Source organism: Hippopotamus amphibius, chromosome X (assembly GCF_030028045.1).
Source record: "Hippopotamus amphibius kiboko isolate mHipAmp2 chromosome X, mHipAmp2.hap2, whole genome shotgun sequence".
NCBI lineage: Eukaryota > Metazoa > Chordata > Mammalia > Artiodactyla > Hippopotamidae > Hippopotamus > Hippopotamus amphibius.
In genome coordinates, this window is record NC_080203.1 from 16,206,531 (window position 1) to 16,231,741 (window position 25,211).

General features: G+C 45.5%; 1 protein-coding gene across 2 annotated transcripts; it reads right to left on the reverse strand.

Annotated features, from left to right (window-relative positions):
- Positions 1-11,391: 11,391 nt before the first annotated feature.
- ZIC3 (Zic family member 3) lies at positions 11,392-21,984 on the reverse strand. Of its 2 annotated transcripts, none has more exons than XM_057718853.1 (3): positions 20,937-21,984; positions 19,646-19,809; positions 11,392-11,541 (listed from the first exon to the last, which is right to left on the reverse strand). In XM_057718853.1, exons 1-3 carry the CDS (start codon positions 21,982-21,984, stop codon positions 11,392-11,394), a joined length of 1,362 nt encoding a protein of 453 aa, XP_057574836.1. The 2 variants fall into 2 exon arrangements, with proteins under 2 accessions (XP_057574836.1, XP_057574835.1); XM_057718852.1 differs by lacking the exon at positions 11,392-11,541 and adding an exon at positions 18,647-18,826.
- Between the last annotated feature and the right edge of the window lie 3,227 nt (positions 21,985-25,211).

Consider the following 25,211-nt stretch of genomic DNA (forward strand, 5'->3'; position numbering starts at 1 on the left):
CACCAAACAGATTGATTAGCATCTCACTCTGAAGTAAGGTTCCTCCTAAACAAAGACTGAAGGCTTTTATGACAAAAGGAGCTCATCGAGGCCGAGCTCCCCCAAAGCCAGGACGTGCTATCCTTGGAGTGTGTCTTGTCCTCCTATCTAAAACCTACCCAGCTCAAATCCCTCTTCTTCCTGGAAGCCCTCTGTGACCATCCTGGACCATCATGATGTCTCCTTCCAATAAATCACAACAGTTACTATCAATCTTTTTCACCTGCCAATTGCTCACATGTGGTCTCCGGACTATTCTTCTATTATTGCCCTGAACTTTTAAATTCTTTTATCATTTAACTTTGGGTATACATATCTGTCCCCCCCCACCCCCCCTCCCCCATTTGATCCTGAGCGACTTAAAGAGTGCCAGTGAGAGCATCTCTCAGGCTGTTTTAGACACCTCCGAGCCGGTTCTGTATTTCCCTCCAGGACTCACTCTATCTGTACTTCTCACACAGCAAGTAACCATTGGGTGGTTGATAGAAATCATCTAAAATATCTTGTTACTCCCCAAAATGTCTTACGTTTATATCATTTGTTTGGTCCTCACAACAACCCTATATGTCAGGTGTTTGTATCATCCCTGTCAACAAGGATACTGAAATTCAGAAAGGTAAGCAGATGCACTGAAGCCACACAGCTGGGTCACACAGAAGCAATTCTGATCTGAGTCCCAAAGAATGTTCTCTTATCTATTATCTTAAACTACTTCCCAAGGAGTCTATTTTGACTGGACCACTGGATGTGTGGAAATGTATACTGCAAAATAAGGTCGGACCCAAGTGAGAAGGGCCTTATGTATCAAGCTATGAAATTTGTACTTAATTTGACAAGCAATGGGGTGCCATTGAAGGCTCTGGAGCACAGAAATGACAGGATCGGTGTTAGGTGTTAGGAAGATTAATCTGACAGTAGGGTGTAACACGAGAGTGGTGAGAGCCTGAAGGGGGTAGGGAAGTGAAGGAAGATCGGTTAGTGAGGAAAGACAACAGTCCAGGTGTCACAGTCCTTAGAACTTGAGGGGAGGAAGTAGATTTGCAAGAAAGAAGAGGGTACTGATTATTTAAAAATTGAGAAGGAATGTCAACACAACCCTCCTAAGTCAATTTCTGGAGCCAAAGAAGTGAAGAAAAGGGTAATCTCTCAGTATTATACAAAATGAACACAGTTTTAATTTGCACCCTTTTCATCTTGTGTCTTCTAATTCTTGTCTCCTTTTCTCCTCTTGTGACTGAGCTACAGTCACCTTACACGGGACGCTTCTGTTAGGTGTTTCAGCTTTCCTTAAGGAGCACAAACATTTAAAAGTGAAAATTGTGATTATTCCAACTTAGAGCAAACCACAGTAGTATATCTTCAGGGTTAAAATACAGTAAAACATGCCCAATGTTTATGCCTGGTTCAGACACTTCAGCTTGCATAATGCCTAAGACAAAGATATTGAAATTGAAGGTGACAAAGTGTGAATTAGGAATCTCTTTTAAAAACAGTATGTTCCAGAAAATAAGAGATATTTAACTTGCATTCAAGTCAGGAATTTGAACCTAACCTAGAAGTTTAAACAAAAAAAAAAAGAAAAGAATTTCATATGTGTTTTTGTTTCTTAATGAGGACTTAATCACGGATTTTAAAGATATCTAAACATCTAAATTAAATGTTTTTTGAAATCTGATGCAAACATGAGTATTTTCTCTCCTACTCACTCTCTGGTCTTTCCTATCAGCCCTCCTGCGACTGGATTTTTCTAGATCTCTTTTGATTATTTTTATTTTTATATCTCTAGAAAAGTGCACGGTTAGTTGTTACTCAGACAAACGTTATCCTCTGACCCCCAGTGAGGAAGACCCACTGAGTACCATGTTTTTACACACCAAATACATTTCCATAGCTTCAAATACTTGGAATTACTAATGTTCCAATAATGCATTAGGCACATTGTGATGGTATTGCAACCACAAGAAAGGAATATTACTTCATTAAGACAGGGTTGAAGATGTATTCTTTCACTGAGCGAAGTAAAAAGCACATATGCTCTGCTTCTCTGATACCAAGGAATCCAGAGAAAAGCTCCTCACACAAAATTAGCATACTGCCTGGCTCCACAGAGCGCCCCTCCAATTCTCCCTCCGTTCTTTCCCATTTCAGTAGTAGAATGGTTAGTACTGAAAAGGTTTGCACTGAAATGGGGAGTCCTCCTATTTACTGTTCTGAAAGCCTTACTGTACCATGCCTCTATTTGATGTACCTTATATAATAAAATCCATGTGTGAATGTTTATATTTTAAAGATGTTTTATGTTCCGAGTTAGGGCTTTTGAAATACGGTATAGATTCAACACAATGCTGACTGAAAGGCTAATCTTCCCATTGTTACATTTTAATTAGTGAGACCTGTCATTACAACTTTTTATGATGAAAAGTATCAGGTCCTTTATCTTACTTTTAAGCCCTATTCTGAAAACAGCAGAAAAGGAACTGAAAAGACAAAGGAAATTGCATTTTATGCAACAATAAGGAGAGTCTTTAAAAATCCAGGGAAGTTCACAAACTCCCAAGGAAAACTACTCAGAGGCAGCAGCACTAAGAAGGGGGCCGTCTACTGAGTATACAACATTAGCAGTCAGCTACCTCCCTAATCCTCTCCAGAATCCAAGGGACAAGAAAGAATAAGGACATTTCATAACAGCAGCCTGTAAGGGTGGCCTTTCAATTGCATCTCTGTATATGTAGGAATTTAGAGATGAGTTCCAAAGCTATTAGAAAGGTCTCGGTTTGTCATACCTGTGTTCTCTTTAACAACAGGTTGGAGTCAAATGACAAACATTTAGTACATCTATTTATTACATCTGCTTCACTATTTGCTTACTGAAAAATATTCTGACACCCTTAGCAGAAAATTTCACATTGAAAAACACAAAAACCAGTACTAAAAAAAGTCTAAGAAATTGGAAGATTTACAGAATTAGCCTAAAATTAGGAAGCACAAGAAGTTCTCAGGAAATGGTAACTTAAAAAAAAAAAAAGCCAGAAGCCACAGACAAAAATAGAGCTTTCTTTCTGATTTTGTACAATTCTTTTCTCCAAACACTATTTAGGTAAACATTATTGTAGTTTGTCCTCAAGATAGTACAGGCTTGATATGAATTAAGGTGCTGTTTTAAGGAAATGTGCATGTTTTGAAAGCACGTGGGACAAAAAGACAAACACAAAGTTGAGAATGCAGTTTCTGTTTATTGGAGTGAAAAATAATTGGTTACCACTAAAACAAAAAATACAAAAAATTAAATCAAGGATACAGTTCCTTTTGTGAAGTGAGAAATAACTGATTACCGCTAAAATACTTCTCTTTCACTCACATTATTATCTACTTAGGGGTAGATTCAGTCGGTTTACTTTGTATCTGACTTGGAAACCAAAGCTTTAAACTGAGATAAGGGAGAGGTTTTCAAAGCAGAAAAAGAAAGAGAGCAGTGGGGTGGTTCTGAAAAGAGGGAAGATGCTGCCTTACAAATTCCAACACTCAGGCAGTTTATTCCCTTTATCTACTCCCTACCTGCTGTTAAAAGGTGGCTCCTACTTCAGAAACCCAGTTCAGCGCACACTCCAATTCCAGAGCCCTCCTCAGGCCCACCCCAAACCCAAGGGGATGAGAAAAGAGGGTGATACAGAAGAAGAGGGGGTGGTCTCCTCTTTTCCTCCCTCCACCATTACTGCCCCCCTTTTGTCCAGGCAGCTGGGGAAGGAAAGCCAAGGTATGACTTTGGCATCTGTACTTGGGTCACCAAACATTACTATGGTGCCATCATCTGACTACATTGTGAGTTAAATTTCAAATAGAAGAATTAAAAAAAAAATTTCGGTGCAGTAGTCCAAGGGCTCTATCACTGATTCCAGAGAAAAATACATTGTGAATGTAAAATAACCTAAAACTTCAAAAGTAAATTTTGGAGCATAACTCATTTCCAACTCATTTGTTGGAACAGCCTATATTGAAAAGACTCCGCAGAGAGCACTCGATGGCTTAGAAAATGCAGATGAACTAAACATCTCGACTTGCCCTATTCAAGCAGGTATTTTCTTTAATATAATGGAAAAAACAATCCTTTAGCACCCATAATGCTAAAAGTTAACTTCACAGTTTGTTTTCCCTTCCAACTAAAGCTGTTGTAATAATGTCTGTCTAACAGAAGTGTAGGGAAGGTGAAAGAATTATTCTTCTTACCCATTACAGGAAAAAGCAAGGGCATTATTTTCCGATTCAGGAAATGCTAAATTCTTAAGACAGCACAGTATTTATAATGTTACCATTTTTAATATGTCATGATCACTGACACAGAAAGCTGCAGAAACCTGGAGGAGGACTTTTGGCATAATGATCAAAAATACAAAAAGGCTCGGGTTTTGCATTTAAGTTAAATGTTAAATCAAACAAACACACGCTGAGGAATCTACCCCCTGCTTGTAGACACCAATTTGTCCTCAGATCTACGTCTATGTGTCTATGAATCGTTGGCAGTTCTACGTTGGCAAAATGAAGTAGAGAGAATTAAGATAATTGTCCGCACTGGAAAAAAAATCTTTGCCTCAGACAAAAGTCATTTTGGAGTTTACTAATTGAGCAAGCCATTCTGATATACTGAATCTTAAAAGACCATTGGTGAGGGAACTTACATGGCGGTGCAGTGATTAAGAATCCGCCTGCCAGTGCAGGGGACATGGGTTCAATCCCTGGTCTGGGAAGATCCCACATGCTGAGGAGCAACTAAGCCAGTGCATCACAACTACTGAGCTTGGGCTCCAGAACCTGCGAGCCACAACTATTGAGCCCACATGCCACAACTACTGAAGCCCAAGCGCCTAGAGCCCGTGCTCTGCAACAAGAGAAGCCACCACACTGAGAAGCCCACGCACCGCAACAAAGAGTAGCCCCGGCTCGCGGCAACTAGAGAAAGCCCTCAAGCAGCAATGAAGACCCAGTGTAGCCAATAACTAAAATAAATAAACTATGTATATATATATATAAAAGACCACTGACGAACAAGTAGATGAACTGGTAGGAAAGCGTTTCAACTGTTTTGCTTTTTGCCATTCTCTGGAAAACAGTGGTTCTCAAACTTTCATATATATCTAATTCCCCTGGAGTGACCACTTGTTTTTTTGCTTTTGTTTTGTTTTGTTTCTGCCGTGCCATGCAGCTTGTGGAATCTTAATTCCCAGACCAGGGATCAAACCTGGGCCCTGGCAATGAAAGCACAGAATCCTAACAACTGGACCACCAGGGAATTCCCTGGAACCACTTGTTTTAAAGGCATATCGCCTTTGACACTGACAACTTTGGTTTTGTTTATCTGAGCGGGGTCCATGAGATTTTGATACAGGTGATCTCCAGGCCATATAGCAGGCAGCCCCATGACCCTCATAATTCTGTGGAAATATCTAAATAAGCAAAATTAAAATGTCAATTAAGTTACATAGCATATTCCATGCAAACACACTTTGAGTTATTCATCCATTTATTCAACACTCATTTATTGGTTGGACATTGTGCAAGCCAGTCACATAGTAGGTTCAAAACTCAGTTTCTTTCACACCCAGCTCTGTATAATTTCCTGACTCCCCACTTCATTTTGTCCATATAAACACAGTTGTCCCTATACAATGCCAGAACATCCCGTTGATTTAATGAATCAACCAGTTTAAATACACACAATAATTTCCCAGCTAATATTGAATGTTTTCTGAAATGACTAAAGTTTTGGCTTCGATTAGATGTAGGTACTCTCTGAGTTTTAGAATGCCTAACAAAATCAACGAGGAAGATAGTGAAAGTCTTGCCTGAGAATATTCTTCAAAGTTTGAAGTAGAACATAAGAAATAATGACTATCTCTTGGGACTTCCCTGGTGGCACAGTGGTTAAGCCTCCACGCTCTCAATGCAGGGGGCAGGCTTTGATCCCTGGTCAGGGAACTAGATCCTAGATGCATGCCGCAACTAAGGAGGCCGCCTGCCACAACTAAGACCCAGTGCAAATAAATAAATAAACAAACAAATAAATTAATAAATAAAATGTAACCAAAGAAATAAATATTTTTAAAAAAAGAAACCATGTCTCTTGAGAGGGAAACAGGGGAACTGGGAGTTTTTGGTGGGCAAAGAACGTTCTTTTCACTGTGTACACTTCTGAATTTCTCATCATGTACATGTATTACCTATTCAAAAATAAACATCATTTTTACATTAAAAAAAAAGTTTAAAGTAGAGAAGTTCCTAGAATGGTCCTTAGATTGTGCCCTGAATTGAATCATTTAAATAAGAGGGGGAAAGCCCATGATCCACCACACACCCTGGAGGCTAATTAATGCTCAACTTGAGGACCAACAAGGTTCCCCATTTCTTTCATTTGAGACAATACATTTAAAAATCAAACATAAATATTTGAGCCATTCAATTTACACTTAGCACAGCAATTGGAATATTTTTCTAGCACTGAAGAAATGGTCTTTATCACCTATTTTAGCTAAAGATGCTCTCTCCTGATTCTACAAGGAACTTCAGCTTTGAACACCCGAAGACGATAAACACACTTTTAGTCTAAATGAATGTTATACGTGTGCACGCACAAGCCGCAATTCCTTTATTGAACAACACATATGCACCAAATAAGTTTCAATTAGCGCAGGCTACAGAATCCATCCTCCCCCACCCCAACAAAAAATGCCCCAGGCCATACATTTAAAGAAATGAATGCAAATTGAAAACAAATGCACAATTACCTTTTCAAAATGATTTAATTTTAATTAACATATTTATATTGCATGTGGATGCTCAATTTAAAACACTTAAAAGAAGCAAATGTAGAAGATTTGATAAAATATTATGTATGAAGATTTTGCATTTATCAATTACTGATTCATTTTCTGATTTAACATTTGCCCAAGAGAAAGCATTACTAGTTAATGTATAAATTCAAAGTTGTTTTTAGATTTGTCTTCTTTTCAAATAGGGAAGTGGTTATTGTCCTGTGTTCTGATTTTCAAGTACTATATTCCAACTATTCACTTATCCAAAGTGATTACAGTGCTAATAGAAGCATTTGGGTTTAAATTCAGTGTTCAAATAGCTGTATTATGCAATTAGTCAATATGCAATTACAGGGAATCTAATGGAGCCAGATGCATGCAGTCCAGACACATGCAAACTAGAGATTAAGACTTGCTCAGTTTTATGCATATAAGGAAATTATGCAGTTAAACAGGGCTCACTAAACAATGAATTGCATCCATCTTTCACCAGTTGGACTATGCGAATTTTCATTTCACCAGTTCAGAGGGATGCCTTAAAGCTCTGAAGCTTTTCAATAGTGTAATAGCGGTGTGAAGTTTCAAGTACCCATAGCAAAGACAACAAAAAAGGATGTCCTTAATGTTTTTCCTAAAGTAGGGCTTCTTTCCCCTCCCCCCACTCAGTTTCTTTCACAACAATGTCTTATCAGAAAGTCTTGTGAGAACGCTTCCCTGCCATCTCATTTGCAAGATTAAATCTAATGTCTTGAACATAAACATTGTATTTCACTGGAACATTCAGTGGAAGAAGCTTCATTTCACATCCTTGAAATACCCGCAAATCAGGCTCAAAAATTGTGGAAGGCTCAGAAATGATGAAGGAATAGATGCCTGATGGAACAGATGCACAGATGCTGTGCTGGAAGAAAAGACAAATGCTGAAGTGCATAATGATTTTGAAAAGATTTCTTTATCAAACATGTCATTTGTTTGAAAGACCAGAGTTGTTGGCATCAGATGTGGGATATCAGCTTGTTAGCAAAGTGAAACATGATGGCTGCTAGATACTGGCGATTGATGAATCAATTGAAATCACTGATGTTGCTCAACTGAACATCTTCATTTAATATGTCAATGGTCAGAAGTTAACGGAACACCTTGTGTATTGGATTATCACCACAACCAATAAGATGTCACATCTCAGTGGATACCCTGGCTAAATATTTTTGTAAAGAATAGCGAAGTCTCCAAAGAAATGTTATCAGCTGGCCCAACCAATTACGTACTCTGTGGATGATTAGCTGCAAAAATAGAATATGAGTATAGCTTTTCTGTGTATGTTCTGGCTGGGTAACATTAGTGAATCATTTGTAAGCAATTTCCATGCACTGGATTTATATCAAGAAGTTAAAATGCATTTATTTATCTGTACTACAAATAGCCTCCTATTATCGACTCTGGGACATTTTCAGAGGGAATCGTTGGCAATAACATTTTTCTCATTTCTTCAATGAAGTTTCTGAGGACCCAATTTTTTTAAAGGACTCTTCCCTCTAAGTATAATACTACTACTAATAATAATAAACAATAGGAGCAGGAACTTAGATTCTTTTCTAAGAATGTAAGAGGGTGTTCTCCTGCGCCACCCCCCCAAACTCCTCCCCAGTTCTATAGGAAAAGGCTGTGCTGACTGACGATTTTGGGACTCTAAAGCGATCTCACCTATAGGAGGATCCGGCCACGGGAGGCACTACAGCACTGCACTAGACATCAGTTTTCAAATTGGTCATTTAATATAACCTTGCTCTTACTCAGTGACAAACAACCAATACTCACAATAAGTTTAACACCACAGAGGACCCCCTGCTTCTAATAGGGCAGAGTCAGGAAGAAAGACATAGACAAAGGTGATAAACTGGTGAAAAGAGGAATAATGAAAAATCCCCCAGGCCTCTGTACAAAAGCCATTATCATTCAGCAGCACAGCCTCTCTGGGAAGCTCCAAGCCCCCAAAATCAGTGGGAAGGAAAGAAATACTTCCCACTCAGACAGTTCATCTGGGAAGAGCTTAGTGTGTTGGTGTTTTTGTCTTGTTTTACTGTGTAAATAGACCTATAACTGAGAAAAAATACATTTCATAATGCTATAATAGAGGATTTCTACACTTTCATTTAAGTGTCAATTTTATTAACATAAAATAATCAGGGTATCCTTTAAAAACATAATAAAACCAAAAGTATGACTGTAAAGTAACGACTGGTGGCCGATGTTTGTTTTGTATCTGAAGTGAGGCCATCACCTAGGGAGTCCATAAACTTATTCTAAGGATGCTGACATTGGTCAGAACATTTCAGGGACTCCTCTTTGGGAACTGCCTTCAGAATTAGCTTCCAAGCCCCACAAGAAAATCAATCTCATTACTCTATAGTCACACCCGCATAATACTAACATAAATTTAGTAGAGGGAAACTGAATAATTTAAGACATCATAAGATTTAATCTGTTCCTTAAATATGAATGCCAATTTTCACATTGTAAAATTGTCTTTTAATTTAAATATAGTAAGAAGCTGTTGACTAAAGTAAAAATTTTGTCAAATTAGAAGTAAACCATTAAATTACTATGTTTACACATTTTTAAGTACACAACTTATTTTTAATCTAAGTATTCATTGGAAGATAACGAACAACAGGCATTTAATAACATTTTAATTTTATCTGTTTAAATATTCATAGCTATGTTCATAAACCCACATGCCTGATCTAGTGATTATGCTTATGAAATGCAGTATTTCTTATATGCCCTAAGTCTCCATCTATTTTCTGAAAACTGCATTAATTTGCACCCCAGTACAAATCTCTATATGTATTTAGTAAAATATTCCATAATATTAAAAATAGGAAACTACCTCAAAGCAATGAAACAATAGCTACCTGCAAGAGTAAAGAAGCAAATTAACGTTTGTCCAGGGCCTACTCTGTGCCAGGCTCTTTATGGACATTTTCTTGTTTAATCCTTAGAATAACCCTAGGAGGTATTATTATCACAGTGCAGCTGGCTCATACACAACTTGGTAGTTTACCTTTCCAAGGGCTTTTTTAATAATCCCATTATAACACTCCACTGCCTGCCTGAAAGAACACAGTTCTTGTTCTTAAAAACAAAAACAAAACAAAAAATTCTACCAACATATTTCTAGGGGATATAAGAATGTCAAGTTCTGGGGAGCTAAGCATCAAAGAACCAGAGTCTTTCTTGACCGGCGTGTGTGACTGCTCTTGATGTAAATGAACAACAAAAATCAGAGGGAGATGAGCAGTTTTTCCCACTACTTAAAAAATTATAGTATCATCAGTCTACTTAGCAGAAATTTTAATAAAACTGGATCTAAAGAACCAGTAGCAATATACTCTTATCAGGCTGCAATTTTACAATACCTCATCATGGCATAATCACGTCAAATAAATAGAATGAATGCCATTCACAGATTACATTAGATTACAGATGTTAAATTTAAAATGAGAAATCAAGTATCTGGAGTTCGAAGAATTTCTCTGAAGTATCTTCATCTTCTCTAACATTACAGTTAATTAACGACAACTTGTGTTTTAATAACACCTATATTCCATGATTCTATAAGTGTTCTAATCAATGGTTGCTAAGTTGTCTGCCCCAAGAACCACTCTGAAGCTTCTGAATAATGTACATGTAATGTGCTATGCTGCAACATCCCCTCTCCAGAGGCTCTCCTTTCTCCTTTAAGGTTATTTTCGGCTTTGTCTTTCACTCTCTTTCTCACCCAAATAGTGGTGTTCAAATGCTCTTTTTTCTCCAAACTCCTACCTCCAGTCCTTCCTTGTAATCATCCCAGTCAACCCCTGACTCTGAATTCTTCCCCTGACCTCCCCAGCACCTGGCCCTGAGTCCCTCCAGGAAAACACTGTGAGCTCAAAACAGTTGGTTGGGGTTTGTTCAGTGGGTTGGGTTCCCCCCGCCCCCTCCCCCAAGTTTATTGCTCAGTGAAAGCCAAGCTATATCATGAAAAATGTGAATAGAATATAAATGGTCCCAACTCAGCAGGTTAATCAAGGTTATTTAGGGGCTATAGTTGTCACCGTAATAAAACAATAATCACAAAAAATAATTTAAATGGTTTTATTTAAGTCAAACAACAATTGTAGAGATCCTGGATATTGTTCTTTGAACACAAACATAGGAAATTAACAAAACAAGCATTTATATTTCTAGTTTTAAACACTTTAGTTCTACATATGGAATGCAGATATTTGAAAGAGATTTTCAACAAGGTCAACACAATGCATGAGATAATACATACTGGGTTATGAATTAGGCTAGTCTTCACTTCCATCTTCCCGTTTATGATCCTAAATTGGCTGGGGGGGTGCTTTTTTGCTTTTTCATTTCACAAATGATTGCTCAACACAGAATGAAATACACCAAAAGAAGAAAATAGTCTTTTTATACCTAGGGAAGAAGCTACTACTCTTAAAATGATCACTTCAAGGTAACAGACATCCAAATTGATGTGGTTTTCTTTGAAACCTCATCAGTAAATCATTTCTTGCACAGTAGGTTCGGCATTAACCCTGCATTTAGGATAGGTAGTGTTATGGAGGGCTGGTTGCTGCATACCAACGTCAGTATCAAGTTCTTCATCAGGAATTAGAGACTGTCCCGGATACCAAGCAGGACAACACTGGCAAAAAAACAAAAAGTGAACTGCAGATAGGTCAAAACAAGCTACATTTACTCTTAGAAAAATTTCATAACACATTACTGGATCTGTCATTTTAAATGCTAGCTCATAATAAAACATGATGGAATCTTTTATTTCTAACACCTTATGTTCAAATGGTCTTTACATAGGTTGTGTTTTAATAAAACAAATTAGACAACATACACATCCTATTAGAGAACAAACATTATAAGCTTGCCATCTGGTGAAGGCTATTTTTATAGTTACTATAGAGCTCACGTTTCTCTATTCATCAGATCACTAAACAGGTTGAATGAACTGTCATCACAAAAATATACGAAATTGCTCTATTAGATGATTTTTAAAGAAATATATTTTCTTTAGTTTTAACAGATTTTTGGCAACAGGAATCTTATTCAAAGAAGTTTTGCTCCTGTGTTAAGTTACTATTAGTCCAAGTGCGCGGAACACTCCCCCCTTTAAATGCTTCCTGCAAACTTAGTGTTTTTCAAGCTGTAAATTTCAAGTTATGGTAGAAACCAAACCTCAGTGGGAAATGCAGTGCCTTTTGGAGTTGTCATCCAAACAAATGTAAGAGTTCTACCAATTTATCACTTGTCCAGTTTTGCAGAAATTCCATTCACATAACTCCTATGAAAATCAACCACAGTTTTACCACATCAAATGACCCAAAGAACACCCCAGGTATCCAGGAGAGATAGTTCACCAGTGCATCTTCAGCTTGATTTTAAAGTCAACCTTAGAGACAATCTGGGCACTGCAGTTCTCAAAGAGACAAACTGCCTACCTATTAGCTAAAGATTTCTCAAGTTAATAAACTTTTCAGTTTCCACACTTTTGGTACCAAGAGATTTAACCAGGAAAAAGCTCAAACCTCAGGGTTCAAACTACAGCACGAAAAAATAAAATATACAGCAAGCACCATCTACTTCCTTTGATCTCTCAAAGATGTCAACACTCTATTCCAGCCAGGGGGTGGGGTGAAGTGGCTGAGCCCTGGAAGGAAACTTCACCCAAAGGGGGAAAAATCTGTTTGGTGGCAATTTCAAAACAAGTTTCCAAACTGCAGAAGGGACTCCAACCCCTTTGACTTGCAGGAACCATACATAAGAAAAGGACAGAAAACACTATATAAGGAAGGCTTATTTTAATTGCCCAGGGGTTTCCAATGCAAAGCACGACAACTTAAATGCATATTCCAAATTCTTGCTCCAAAGCCGTCTTCTTTGTGCACTGAAAAGGAGGAAAGACAACCCCATCAATTGTTCTCTGCAGATAAAGACACTGTTTTGTAGATTTCCCCCCAGATCTGGGCCAGCTTTGCTAATGACCTGCCCACCCACCTGGGGCCCTTCCCAAGGTGGCCCACGGGAGCTGCCCCACACCTTCAGGAGCCCAAATACTCGGCAGTGGGCAGCCCCAGAAGGCTGTCTTTTCGTTCAGCTGTTGGCCTCCACGAAGACGCAACCTGAAAGAATTCGTGCCGCTTATTTTGCTAGAGGAGACGGGGGTCAATAACTACATTTTTTAAATCCCACATTGTTTTTTGCTCACAAAAGACATCTGAAGGCGAACCTGCAGCATTTTTCTGCAGAGAAAACACGGACTCGAGATCCCAGAGCTACCAGGGGTTCTTTCACACGCCACCATTAAGGCGGTTAAGCAAAAGCTGAATGAAAGTTTTCGCAATCGTGGCCTTTTTTTTCCTTCCTCCGTAAGACCACCAGCTGTTACAGCACACACAAAAGCGCACACAGTGCTATTTTTCATAGGCCCGCGTTTAAATGAGATATGCAGAAAACGGGGCCTGTGCAACGCGTAGGGTTCGAACACTCAATGGCACATCCGTGTCGCTAATTCAGGGCATTTGGTTTGGAAACGGTGCCTCCGTGCTCCGCTCACGGGCCCCGCCATTGTCCTGGAAAAGAATAGTGTCCACTCCTTGGCATTTTTCAAGACTCGAAGGTGCTGGGGGATCCCGACCCGGTCACGAAGCTCAAAATGGCATCGCCCCCCACCCCAGAGGGCCCGGGAGAAACGTTGTCAGTCAGGACGCGAGGGGGGGGCGGCCTCGGGTGGGTTTCAGGCCCAAGGCCCCCGGGGGACCCCAGCCCCCAGAAGGCTCGCCAACTTCCCACGCCCAGGATGCCCTGGAAGAATTTCTTCGCTTCCTTTTTTTTTTTTTTAAACAATTTTGCGCTCGGCCGCCACGACCTACATTCTCCCGCGAGGAGCTCCGAGCCGAGGAATAACAAGGGAGTTGAAACCACACAACAGTTCGGCAGCCCGCAGTCAGCGCTTTGCTGCGCTCCGCGGGGGTTCGCATCCGGCCGCCATGTTCCTGACCCGAGAGCCGCCCCAAAACCAGCCCCCCTTCCCCCCAGCCCTCCCCTCCGCCCCCCTCCCGGCCCGGCCGAGGCCGCGGCGCTGCAAAGCCGCTTTCAACTCTCCCCCGCCGCCCCCTCGCAGCGAAATCCGACTCGACGGCTGCGGGCTGTGCGCCTGCGCGCGGCGCGGGCTCCGGAGCGGGCGCGGGGGCAGGTGGGGGAGGCCGGCGGGCCCCCGGCCGCGGCTTGAAAAGGCCGGAGCGACGGGGAGCGGGGGAGGGGTTGGGGCCTGGGCCGGAGCCTACTCTTTCCTCCCAGCGGGTCCCCGCTCCGGCCCCGGCGCGGCTCTCACACGTGCGCGCTAAAAACCCACTTCAAAGTCTGTTCTTGGCGCGGGGGCAGCCCCCTCTGGACCGGCCCTTGAGCCCTCGCGCGGGCCGCCAACCAGGCCCCCAGCCTTGCCACCCCCTCCAAAAGCCTGGCGCGACGACGAGACCGGGAGGGCCGACCGCGAGGACGCTGGCTTAAGAGCCCCGGGCGCCGGGATCGGCCTTCGGTGGTGCGAGTCCCTCCCCCCCTCCCTCCCTCCTCCACTCCACCGCCAGCGCCTTCAGAAAATGAATGGAACACAAAGTTTGCGGCCAGCGCTGCGCTGTGGCCTTCGGAGCTCACCATTGTTTGGGCTCGTATTGACCCCAGGTCCGGATTAGGCAGCGGCTGATTCCTGCTTTACAGCCCCGCCGGCCTAATGAGGCCGGGAAGGCGATGGGGCGCGAAGCGTCCTCGGAGCCCGGGCGACCGCCGGCTTACGGCCGCCAAGGGCCCTGTAGGTGGAGGTCAAAGGGTCAGCTGGCCGAGACCGCGAGAAAATTGACCCAAGGAAATGAGGTCCCCTCCCCCCCGGCCCCAGCTTCGACCGGGCCTTGCAAGAACTTGGTGTGTGGACAGGGACCCCGGGCGCCCCGACGAGGGGCCCGAGGACCCCGAGCGGGAGCCCTGACTTCCGCAGCGTCTGGCCTCGTTCTGGGGCAAAGCCCGACTAGACTTGAGCCTCGAGGGGCAGACGGCCCGAGAGAAAACCAGCCTGGCTGCCGGGCGGAGATCCCGCGCTTCAGGAGATGGGCACGCCGGTGGCGATTCTTTCAGAAACTTAAGTGGAAAGAGGCCCTTAGGCTTTTTTCGTTTGTTTTGGGGGTTTGTATAAGGGGAGAAGGAGCCAGAGGCGAAGAGGCGAAGAGACAGCAGGCGGCGGGGAGGGGGGAGGGGCGAGGAAGTCCTGAGCACAACTTTCCTGGGAGGCTTTGTGAGCGGAGGCGGTCCCAGCTAGCTCTCCAACCTCCGCAGTAGCTAGGACCGACTGCCCAGCTTAGCCAGACCCTGATCTTTAACCTTCCAAACTGGAAGAAGTCCAGACTTCTGTCTGCGTGGAAATAGACACCTCCTCCTTCCCCACCCAACGTGGAAATCTTAAGCTAAACCACTTTTTGGAAAAGATAATGTACTTTTAACAAAGGTCTTACCAGGTGCAGAAAGTAAAATAACAGGTCGATTACTAAGAACCCAAATGACACGCATGGTTCCCAGTTAATCTATCTTTAGGGTTTCAAGGGTTTTTTTTTTTTGTTGGGGGGGGGTGCTTATTCTTTAAGGTATTTACTGAAAATTCAAGAATGTAAACATGCACTCCCAGAGTCAGATTATAGGAAGAAAATCTGTGAAAAGTTTTCTACTGAAATACTTTTCTTTGCAACAAATGAGAAGGGCAGAGGGATAGCCTATTTGCGAAATATGATGCTACACCCAGATTAGAGGAAATCATGTAGGGGGCAAATTTTTACATTATCTTAATATTGTTTATCATCGTTAACTGGCGTCTTCCCCTCTTAGCACACAATGCTCTACTGTAAATTTTTATGGTGAAATAATTTCAAGCCTAGTAAAGAAAGAGCAAACTCTTCTTTATATCTCCCAAGGAGACGTTTAATTGTTTAATATATTAAATGGGGGTGGGGGTGGGGAGAAGCAAGTTTCTGAAATAATCTTGCAACCAACCCATCACTCTACTGCCATTTAAGCTTAGGTTAAGTTGGGGGTAGAGAGGGAATTCATAGAGAAAACAGTAAACTGTGGAAGTTAAATGCATATTTCAGAAGAAAAAACATTATTTAGACTTCAGTTGGAACACATTTAGAGCCAATCTTATGAATATACACTTTCTGAAAACTTGCTGAGCATTTAAAATGGTCTCTGGTTTGAAGTGAAGGAAAAATCCTGAAATAGGAATTTGGTCCAGTACTCTCAATGTCAAGGTCAAGATTGAAATGTCTGGGGTAGGAGTGGTAGACTGACCAGGTTACCTGCTCATCACTTGTGAAGTCATCCCAATTGGTTCATAGCATTCAGGCCCTTGCCTTGTCTATTGGTGGAGGAAAGTGCGGGAAAAAAACCCCATTCTCCACAAACAAAACATCGCATTCAAAGCATTTTGCAATTAGAAACTGTCAATAATTGTCTGTTGACAAAGATCAGTAGATAACTTAAAATAGACTGCTTCAACTGTATCCAGGGAATCAAAGTTTCTTTTAATCATCAGAACTTCTCTGAGCATTTCAATTTAAGGTTGATTTATTTGAACAGGGAAAAAAATCAGGCACCAAATACAAAAATGTTATAAATAGATGTGCCAAGACTTTATTTCTTCAAAAAGAACAATAAACAAAATTCTAGAATTCAAAAGTATTATGTATAATACCAAACTGACTGCCACCAAAAATCTTAGAGCACTGCCCCTTCAAGCGAAGGAGGTACTTAAGCCTATTCATTACATTTCTAAATTCTTTACAATTCCTTATCTCCACCATTCTACTTGCTGATTTGCAAGTTGGTTATTCATGCAGAGACTGGGCTCTCAATATTAAACAGCACCCTAAATTAGTAAAAAAACAAAACAAAACAAAACTCTCAATACTCTACCCACTCCACCCCCCCAAAATAGTAATCAGTTTCCTTTTCATATAACAACTGTAAAAGAATTGTTTGTCCAAATGAGTTGCTTCCCTGAAGATTAAATGAATTGTTAATATTTTATCACAAAGCAAACAACCATTTTTCATTGTTTTTGATTTTAATGGAAACACGTTCTTAACATCTTTGCCTACAAACCATGAACTTTAAAAATACATATTTTGCAAACGTTTTCTTTCCATAATATTTCAGAACCACTGCAGTTATTACACCGCTATAAAAATGTTATGAATAATTGTGATAATTACGAATTGAACTATATATACAGCAAAACAAACCAGTCTTTGCCTCCCAAAATTGTAAATGGACTATGGTTTTTTTAAGAAGCACTTTAATCATAAGTAAGCATGGCTCGACTGGCCTTACTCATCACCACTGTTTCAGACATATGCTTACTTTTGAAAATATATAGATAGCTAGATAGATTTGATAGGCAGATTAGATAAGTCATAGATACAAACATATATAGGTATATGGGTGATCTGTCGATAGAAAAGACATGCATCCTGCCGCAATGTTCATCTTTATGTAAGATAATAAAAAAAACTAAGGGACATAAAACTGATTAGGTTACCTTATGTTTATATATGTAGGGCAGGGATGATTAAATCCAGCTTCTCAGTCTTTGAAGTACAAGATTGAGATGTCATGGCCACTAACTGAATTGATCAGTAATATTTGATTTGCATGCCGAAAATCCAGGACAAACACATTTAAACTCGCAGTTAAACAACCATCTGAGCTAGAGATAAAGAAAGGAGGGTCTTCCCAGATGGAAACTGACACTGTAAAGAATCTATACTGCAATAGAAAAATAATTTAACAATTAAAAAAGGGATCTGAGTGAGTTATAAATACCAACAAACAAGGTTTCATTTGCTCTCCTCTCCTCTCCTCTTTGCAGAAGGAGGCTGTTACAAAACAAGAGAAAGGAGTCAGTGATTCAAAAATTGTAAATTGTGTTCTTCTTTCAAAACAAAATTTAATGCTAAAGCGGTTATAATCAAAAGCTGTACAGAATTTGTTAGAAAACATTTATCCATAAATATTGTTCAGTTCCCGGCACTTGTAGCAATAATTAAATTACAAACGATAAATATGGCATCAATGGGTATGTATTTACAAAAAAAAAGTTATTACAAAAGGCAACTGCATACTAAACGTCACAATCTGTGTAGAGTAACATCACATCCTCAGCCTGAAAAAATACTGAACAACAGTTTCGATCCCATTAGACAAAAATACATTCACAAGTGTAATGCTTTGAGGAAAAGTTCAAGACATAACAGGACTTTGGCACGGTTTAAGACTGTGAGAGGTTAAACAATCACCACTAAGGCGAAGATTTTTCCATCAGTTTTAACATCACCACCACCACCAATAAGCCTTCTATAACTTCCTCTCAAGAAACAGGACAAGAGTTAAAATGAACTGAAGGCGTTTGGGGATGGAGTGAGCAGAGAGCAAGAGAAAGGGGAGGAAAAAGCAGTGAGAAGATTTTGTTTTTAATCCTTCAAACGCCAAAAACATATTTTCTAATCCTGAGAAAAGGGCATGGCTACTTTTGGATCTTGCCCAAAAACTCTCCTGGACAATTACAATTAACAAGATGTAGCCCTATATATATGGCCTCTTGCCTTAAAACTCCATTTCCATCTGACTGGTCTCAGTTTTCTTTTTAAAATGCATTTGGTCCATTCTATGGTTAACAGGGTTTGTGTTTGTGTTTGTCCTCAGACGTACCATTCGTTAAAATTGGGAGGAAGTCCAGGGTTGTGGCTGGTGCTAGTTTGAACTGCAGAAGGGGTTTTAGTGGTATCTTTACTGTTTGCAGAAGCTATAGCGGGTGGAGTGGAAGATTCATAGCCTGAACTGGCAGCAGGGGAGGAATCTGACCCTTGAGATTCATGAACCTAAAATTAACATGTATATATTATAATGAATATAATTCCAACTGGCATTGTGCAAGCAAAAACAAGAGCAGAATTCGAGCACTGTAAGAGCAAGACCGCCCAGTGACCCACTTAAAAGAGAAATGCTGCTGATTTGGGGGTTTTGTTTTTAATTTCCACGTTACCGATGTCTAGAAAACCCCAAGACGTTGGCCAACAAAACAGTCTGAGTCCTAAGATTGGCATTATGGAAAAGAATTAAGCACTCCGGTTTATTCATGCCCCTTCAGAAAAGCTTTCTCCGCGGATGGAGCGGGGTAAGCACGTAGTCTTTGGGGTCCTATAAAATACCCCGGGCCCAGGTTTCGCCAAGCCCGCTTTGGCTTGGGAAAGCAGGTCCAGAGAAAAGTGGCAGGGGCGCCCCGGGCGCTGAGAGTTCTCAGACAAATGCGTGGGAATCCCACTGCGCTCCTCGGCCCTATTGTTTTATCGGAAGCCGAAGAGGGAATGAACCACCCGTCCCCGGGTTCGGCGCGGGCACTCTCGGTTCTCACCGCGGGCTGAGCCGGGAAGAGGCGGCCACGGCGACCTCCAGCCCTGGCGAGCTCGGTTAGAGCTTCCCAGTGAACAACTGATTGTTCCCTCCGCTCCCTCCTCCTCCCCACTGTGCTCTCCCCCGCCCCCCTCCGGGTCCCCAAAATGGGTTCAAGGTGTCACCGCTGGAGCAAATCGGATTTAACGTGGAAGATACAGGGGCGGCAGCGCGGGCGCTTCCGTTCCGCGGCCCGGTGTCGGGCCGAGTGTTTATAAACCGCCGACTGCTAATAAAGAGGTAATTACCTTCATGTGCTTGCGCAGGGAGCTCGGGTGCGTGTAGGACTTGTCGCACACTTTGCAGATATAGGGCTTGTCCGAGGTGTGCACATGCATGTGCTTCTTGCGGTCGCTGCTGTTGGCAAAGCGTCTGTCACAGCCTTCAAATTCACATTTGAAAGGTTTCTCACCTGCAAAAGGCAGAAACGCAAAGGGGGAGGGGGGAGGAAATATGGTCAGGGCCGGGAGCTTCCTGGGAGCGAGCAGTGGGAGACCGAGCGCCCGGCCGTCTTCCCGGAGAGGGAGCGCCGACTGGGGGCGGCTGTGGCATCTCTCTTCCCTGGAGAAAAATGGAGAGCGCGGGTCGAGCCTGCTGGGGTGGGGGGTGGTGGTCGGGGGCGGGGGTGGGGCAGGGCCGGCTCAGAACCTGCCCGTGCCTTTGTTCTCGCGCGGGAGGGAAAGCCCCCTGGCTCCTCCAAAGTTTCCCGAGTTGCGGTACCCCGTACCCGGCCCCGGGGCCTCCAAGTGCTGCCACGTTCCGCCGGTATCTCGGCGTTGTAGCCGAGGCCGGGCGGGACAATGGACCGGGGATGGGACAATCCCTTTTAGTTCCTCCTTTGTACCTTTTAATTTGCCTCTTTCAAATGCAGCGGTTTTGCTAAGCCCAGTGTTAAAAAGCTTGGGTCGTCGTACTTAACGTTCGAAAAGAGAAAACTATATAAATCCAGGGGCTCCGGACAGTTTTACAAGATGCTCTGAACAAGCCACGAAACTGTGGTGCCTTTTCTACTTTAGCTTTCCTCCCAGAGGACTGAATTGAACCTGGAACTCCAAATAAAAATAGTTTGACAAAAGTATCAGTCATTTAATTAGGAGATGTGCCAATCAAGGGTAAAAAAGAGAGGAAGTAACCGAAAGTTAGTTTTCATTAGCATTTCTATGGTTGCCTCCCCCGACTGTGTGCCGAGAGCTAAGTCGCTCGTAAGCAATTCCTCTCCACACGTTCGGAGTCCCTTCATAGTAACCCAGAAAGAGACAAAAAGAGGCGGCGCCAGTTTGTTCCTGGGCGCGAGAAGGTTCCAATTAGTTCCTGAGACCGCAGAGCTGTCTGCCCGGGAAGTTAGAACTGGGCAAAAGCGCCGCGGGGTGGGGAGGGCGAGAGGTGGAGGGACAGTGACAGCTCTACTTTTTCGAGCGGCCCCGGCGGGGCGCCGCCCCTCTCTCTGGCCGCCACCCCTCGCTCTCTCGCGCTGGAAGCCGGCTTCGTGGCGCGGTGCCGCGGCGGACCCCGCGCCCGCCCGCTCGCCCTCCCCCTTACCTGTGTGGGTCCTCTTGTGGATCTTGAGGTTCTCGGAGCGGGCGAAGATCTTCCCGCAGCCCGGGAAGGGGCAAGGGAAGGGCTTCTCGCCCGTGTGCACCCGAATGTGATTGACCAGTTTGTACTTCGCCTTGAAGGACTTGCCCTCGCGGGGGCACTCCTCCCAGTAGCAGACGTGGTTGTTCTGCTCCGGGCCCCCCACATGCTCCATGGTGACATGTGTCACCAACTCGTGCATGGTGCTGAAGGTCCGGTCGCAGCTCTTCTTGGGCCGGCTCAGCTGAGCCTCGTCGATCCACTTGCACGACAGCTCCTGCTTGATGGGCTGCCGCATGTAACGGAAGAAGGCGCCAGGCCCGTGGTGGGCCGCCACGTTCACGCCCATGTTCATGTTCATAGGACTGTAGTTAGGGAACTGCGCGCCGGCCGTGTAGGGGTCCGTGCGCGGGCTGGCCACCGGGCGGTACGGGTCGGCGCGGCCGAACAGCTCTCCGCGCAGCCCCAGGTGGACCTGGTTGTTGTCCACGTGCCCGGTGGGCGACGGGTGCCCGGCGCCCTGCTCGTGCAGCCCGGGAAAAAGCAGGTAGCCCGGGGGCTCAGGAATGCCCGCCGGAGCGTGCAGGCTGCTCGCCGAGCCGGCGAAGAGCCCGTGCTGCCCGCCACCCGAGGCCGCCTCGCCGAGCCCAGAGCCGCGCTGGCGGAACAGAAAGTCGCGAGTGGAGTTGAAGGCAGCGGAGGCAGCACCGCCGTAGCTGGGCACCTGGCTGGCGTGGTGATGGTGGTGATGGTGGTGGTGATGATGGCCCAGGGCGTTAGCGTAACCCGAACCCTGCGGTGTGAACGCCGAGCTCTGGCCGGAAGACAGATCGTGAGCCGCGGCGGGGCTCAGCTTGAAGGCAGCGGCGGCGGCGGCGTGGGGCGAGTCCCCGAAGGGATTCAGCCCAATGCCCGCCGGCTCGCGGTTGGGCATCTCGTGGTGGCGCGGCGCGCCGAAGCTGCCCACTCCCAGCCCGGGGAACTGCGGGCCTCCGTCCAGAAGCATCGTCATGGGTGGGGCGTTCTGGGCACCAGCGATCCGGATGAAATGAGCGAGGACGCGGTCGATGATCTCCGAAGTGTCGCACTCGGAGAGGGGTGACGGCGGTTGGACACTGTCGGGAGACCCCCGAAGCGATACCAGGGGCTGCAACTTTCCGTCGCTGCGAGAGTCTCCTGCAGAGGGATAGGAGGGAGGAGGGGAAGTAGAAGGACCTGGAGGGGAGAGGAGGGGGGAGAAGGAGGGGGGAGAAGGGAGGAGAAAAGACTCTGGGACTAGATCTGGTTTAACAAACTAACAGGCGCGCACAAAGAAAAATAAGCAAAATAATAAGTGGAGGGCGGAGTTTGCCAATCCTGTCCCGGGCACCCCTCCTCTCCCCAAGAGCGCAGAACCGCGGGGCCAGGAGGCTCCCTCGGCAAGGGCCTCCCGGCTAGACTGCGCTTAGAAGCAGAGCCGGCTCCCGGCCGGCGGGCGGAAGGCAGGCTCGGTCCTCGCCGCTCGCCGCGCCAGTCCCAGCCTCTTAGCCTCCAGAGTAATGTCCTTGGACTGATAAAGTCAATCACTCACTCCTCTCACATAAACCGAGCGGGAGGCCGCGCAGAGCGCGCCAATGGGGAGCCAGCTGGCCCGCGGTCACCTGACCCCCGGCCCCGCAGCCCATTGGCCGTCGCCTCACTGATTGGCAGCGCAGAGCGGGGAACATGGCAGCCGCGGCCGAGCGGCCACCGCTGATTGGGCCGTGGCCGGGCGCCTGGCAGGTGAGGCGGCGGTGGCCAGGCGCCCGCGAGTGGGCTCCGCGGGCTGGCGCTGCCGTGGGGGAACTGGAGCCAGGCTCGAGCTGGCGACCGGCGGGCCGGAGCCGGGGCCTCTCCTCGGCTTCCCTCCTGCCTGCAGCGGGCGAGCACTCCTCGCGCGCGCTTTACCCGCTTTGGCCAAATGAACTCTTGGCCTCGCGAGGGTCGTTCCCACCGTCGGCGCGGCGCTGGACGTCAAGTCCCGCCGGGGCCCCCGCCGCCTCACCAGCCCGAGAATGTGCCCCCTCCGCGGCCGCAGGGCGAGAACAACAGTTCCACTCTCTCGGCCCATTAGCGGCGTCCTCCCCACGCGCCGCTGTGGGCCCTGATGGCCCCGAGAGCCCGGACCCAGGCAGGCCAGCTCGCCGTTTGTGACTCGAGCTGCTGCCTGCCGGCCGAGGCCCAAAGGAGGAGAAATGGTTACAGTTAGAGCCATGTCCCTTACTTCTGTCTGAGCCAAGCATTGACCCTTCAGTTTGTGAGTAGTGGCTATAGTATACTGTCCCCACCACTGTCCCCGCCACCCCCCTCCACAGGACACACCAGACACAACACGGCAAACACATATAACACAGTAAACTCGCACACACCACAATAAACACGCACACAACTGAACACAACAGTAAGTACACACAACCGAGTAACAACAAACCACACAAAACAGTAAACAGACACAACAAATTAAACACACAACAATATAAACACACGCACGTAACAGCAAACACACAGAACCACAAATACTAAACATGCACAGTGTACACTTAGCCTGTGCACACCAAACATGCGCACGACACACCAACACATTACACAGCAAACTCACTGGACACACAAGATCAGTGCCGTTTTCAAACCACAGGGCTAATCAGCTTCGAATTCTCAACATTTTCAAATGCAAAAGTGGGGGGGGGTGGAGATGGGATTGTGAGGTGGAATTTTTTTGCCTCTGAACTGCCAAGGCTTTGCCCTGTTCTAGTCCTGCCCAGAGATGCATATAGTGACCTCGGGAACTCCTTACCCTTTAGGACTGACTTCCCAGTGGGATCACCGACCCCTCTCCTGTCTGGTGCAAGGTCTTTCTGGACATAATGACCAGGTTCAGACAGGGCTATAAATCCACTCATTTTTTGTCCGGCAGGGCATTTGCGAAGAATGTAGGAGAGTGAGAGTGAAAAGAAAAGGCGGAGAGAAAGATGGCTGTGATTGTCACACCCCGAAGAGAGCCAAGCCCCAAAGTCTGCGCCTTGAGGCAGCCTCACAGCCTGGCCGCCATCTCTCTGTAGGAAACAGAACATCTGATCAAGTTCAGAGGCGCTTGGAGAGACCGCCTCAAGCAGCGCTTTATAACTGCAGCCTTTCACTTCCTGCCCCCCAATCCGCCTGGCCTGGTCAAGACTTCACCTTCTTTCTTTGCCAGTTTGCTGGGGGGGAAACCCTGCCGGTAGCGCACTTACCGTAGTCACCCCCTCCCTTCAAACTCGCCCCAATTCTCCCTCTACATCAGAGCTCTCTCCTCAGGTTGGAAGGTGAGTTCGCTGCTGACTTAAATTATCACATCTCCTGAAAATAGGCTTCTCCAAGGCTGGTTTCAGTGTCGCACAGCAGAGGGTTTCTTGGCGGGGGCGGGGGCGGGAGGGGGGAATGTTCAGTGGAGACCAAATAAGCCTAAATCATGCAAATGAATTCCCTGGAGTTAGGTTTACAAAAAGGGAGGATTGCTTTTCTTTCTTTTTCCCGTTTCTTCTCCCTTCCCCCTTTTATATTTTCCCTTCTTTCTACCTCTCTTCACCTCCCACCAACCCCCACGGACCCTGGGAGCACAGCTGGTCTGAAAAAGTTTGGATTTCCTCCCGGCTCCAGTCCCGAGGAGAGCGGGGCTCGGGGAGGGGAAGAGGGGGCTCTGGAGCCCTAGCCCGGCCAGCGGTGATGTGAGGGTTTCCGGGGACCCCCGCCAGGTACCCCGAGAGTCAGGGGCCTGGCGCGTTTGGGAGTCCGGGCCGGCAGCGGGTCGAGGAGCGGAGGAAGGAGGGCGGCCGAGGGAGCCTCGCCTGCCCCGTTGGGGGGAGGGGTCCCGAGCGCAGGACAGGGGATGTTGCCGCCGCTGACCTACCCGGTGCCCAGTGTCCGTTTTGATAAGGCCACATTCCGATAATTAATTGCCTCCAGCACGTGCTCTGTAGTCCCTGGAACAAAAAGGCATAATTGAATTAGATCATCAACCGAGAAGTGGGGAGGGGGGATGCTTGTTAAGGGGCCGACCTGAGGCCGTTCAGCCAGGCCAAAACCCCGGGCGGTGGAGCCCTTCCTGGGGCAGCCCGGCCCAGTCCAAGTGTGCGACCCTGAGGGGGTGTCATTGCTCGGTGGGGCGCAGGGACCCCAGATGCCCCTAAGAGGACGAGGCTGCGGACTCTGTGAGCGGCAGGGTAGAGACAGGCCATTTCGAAT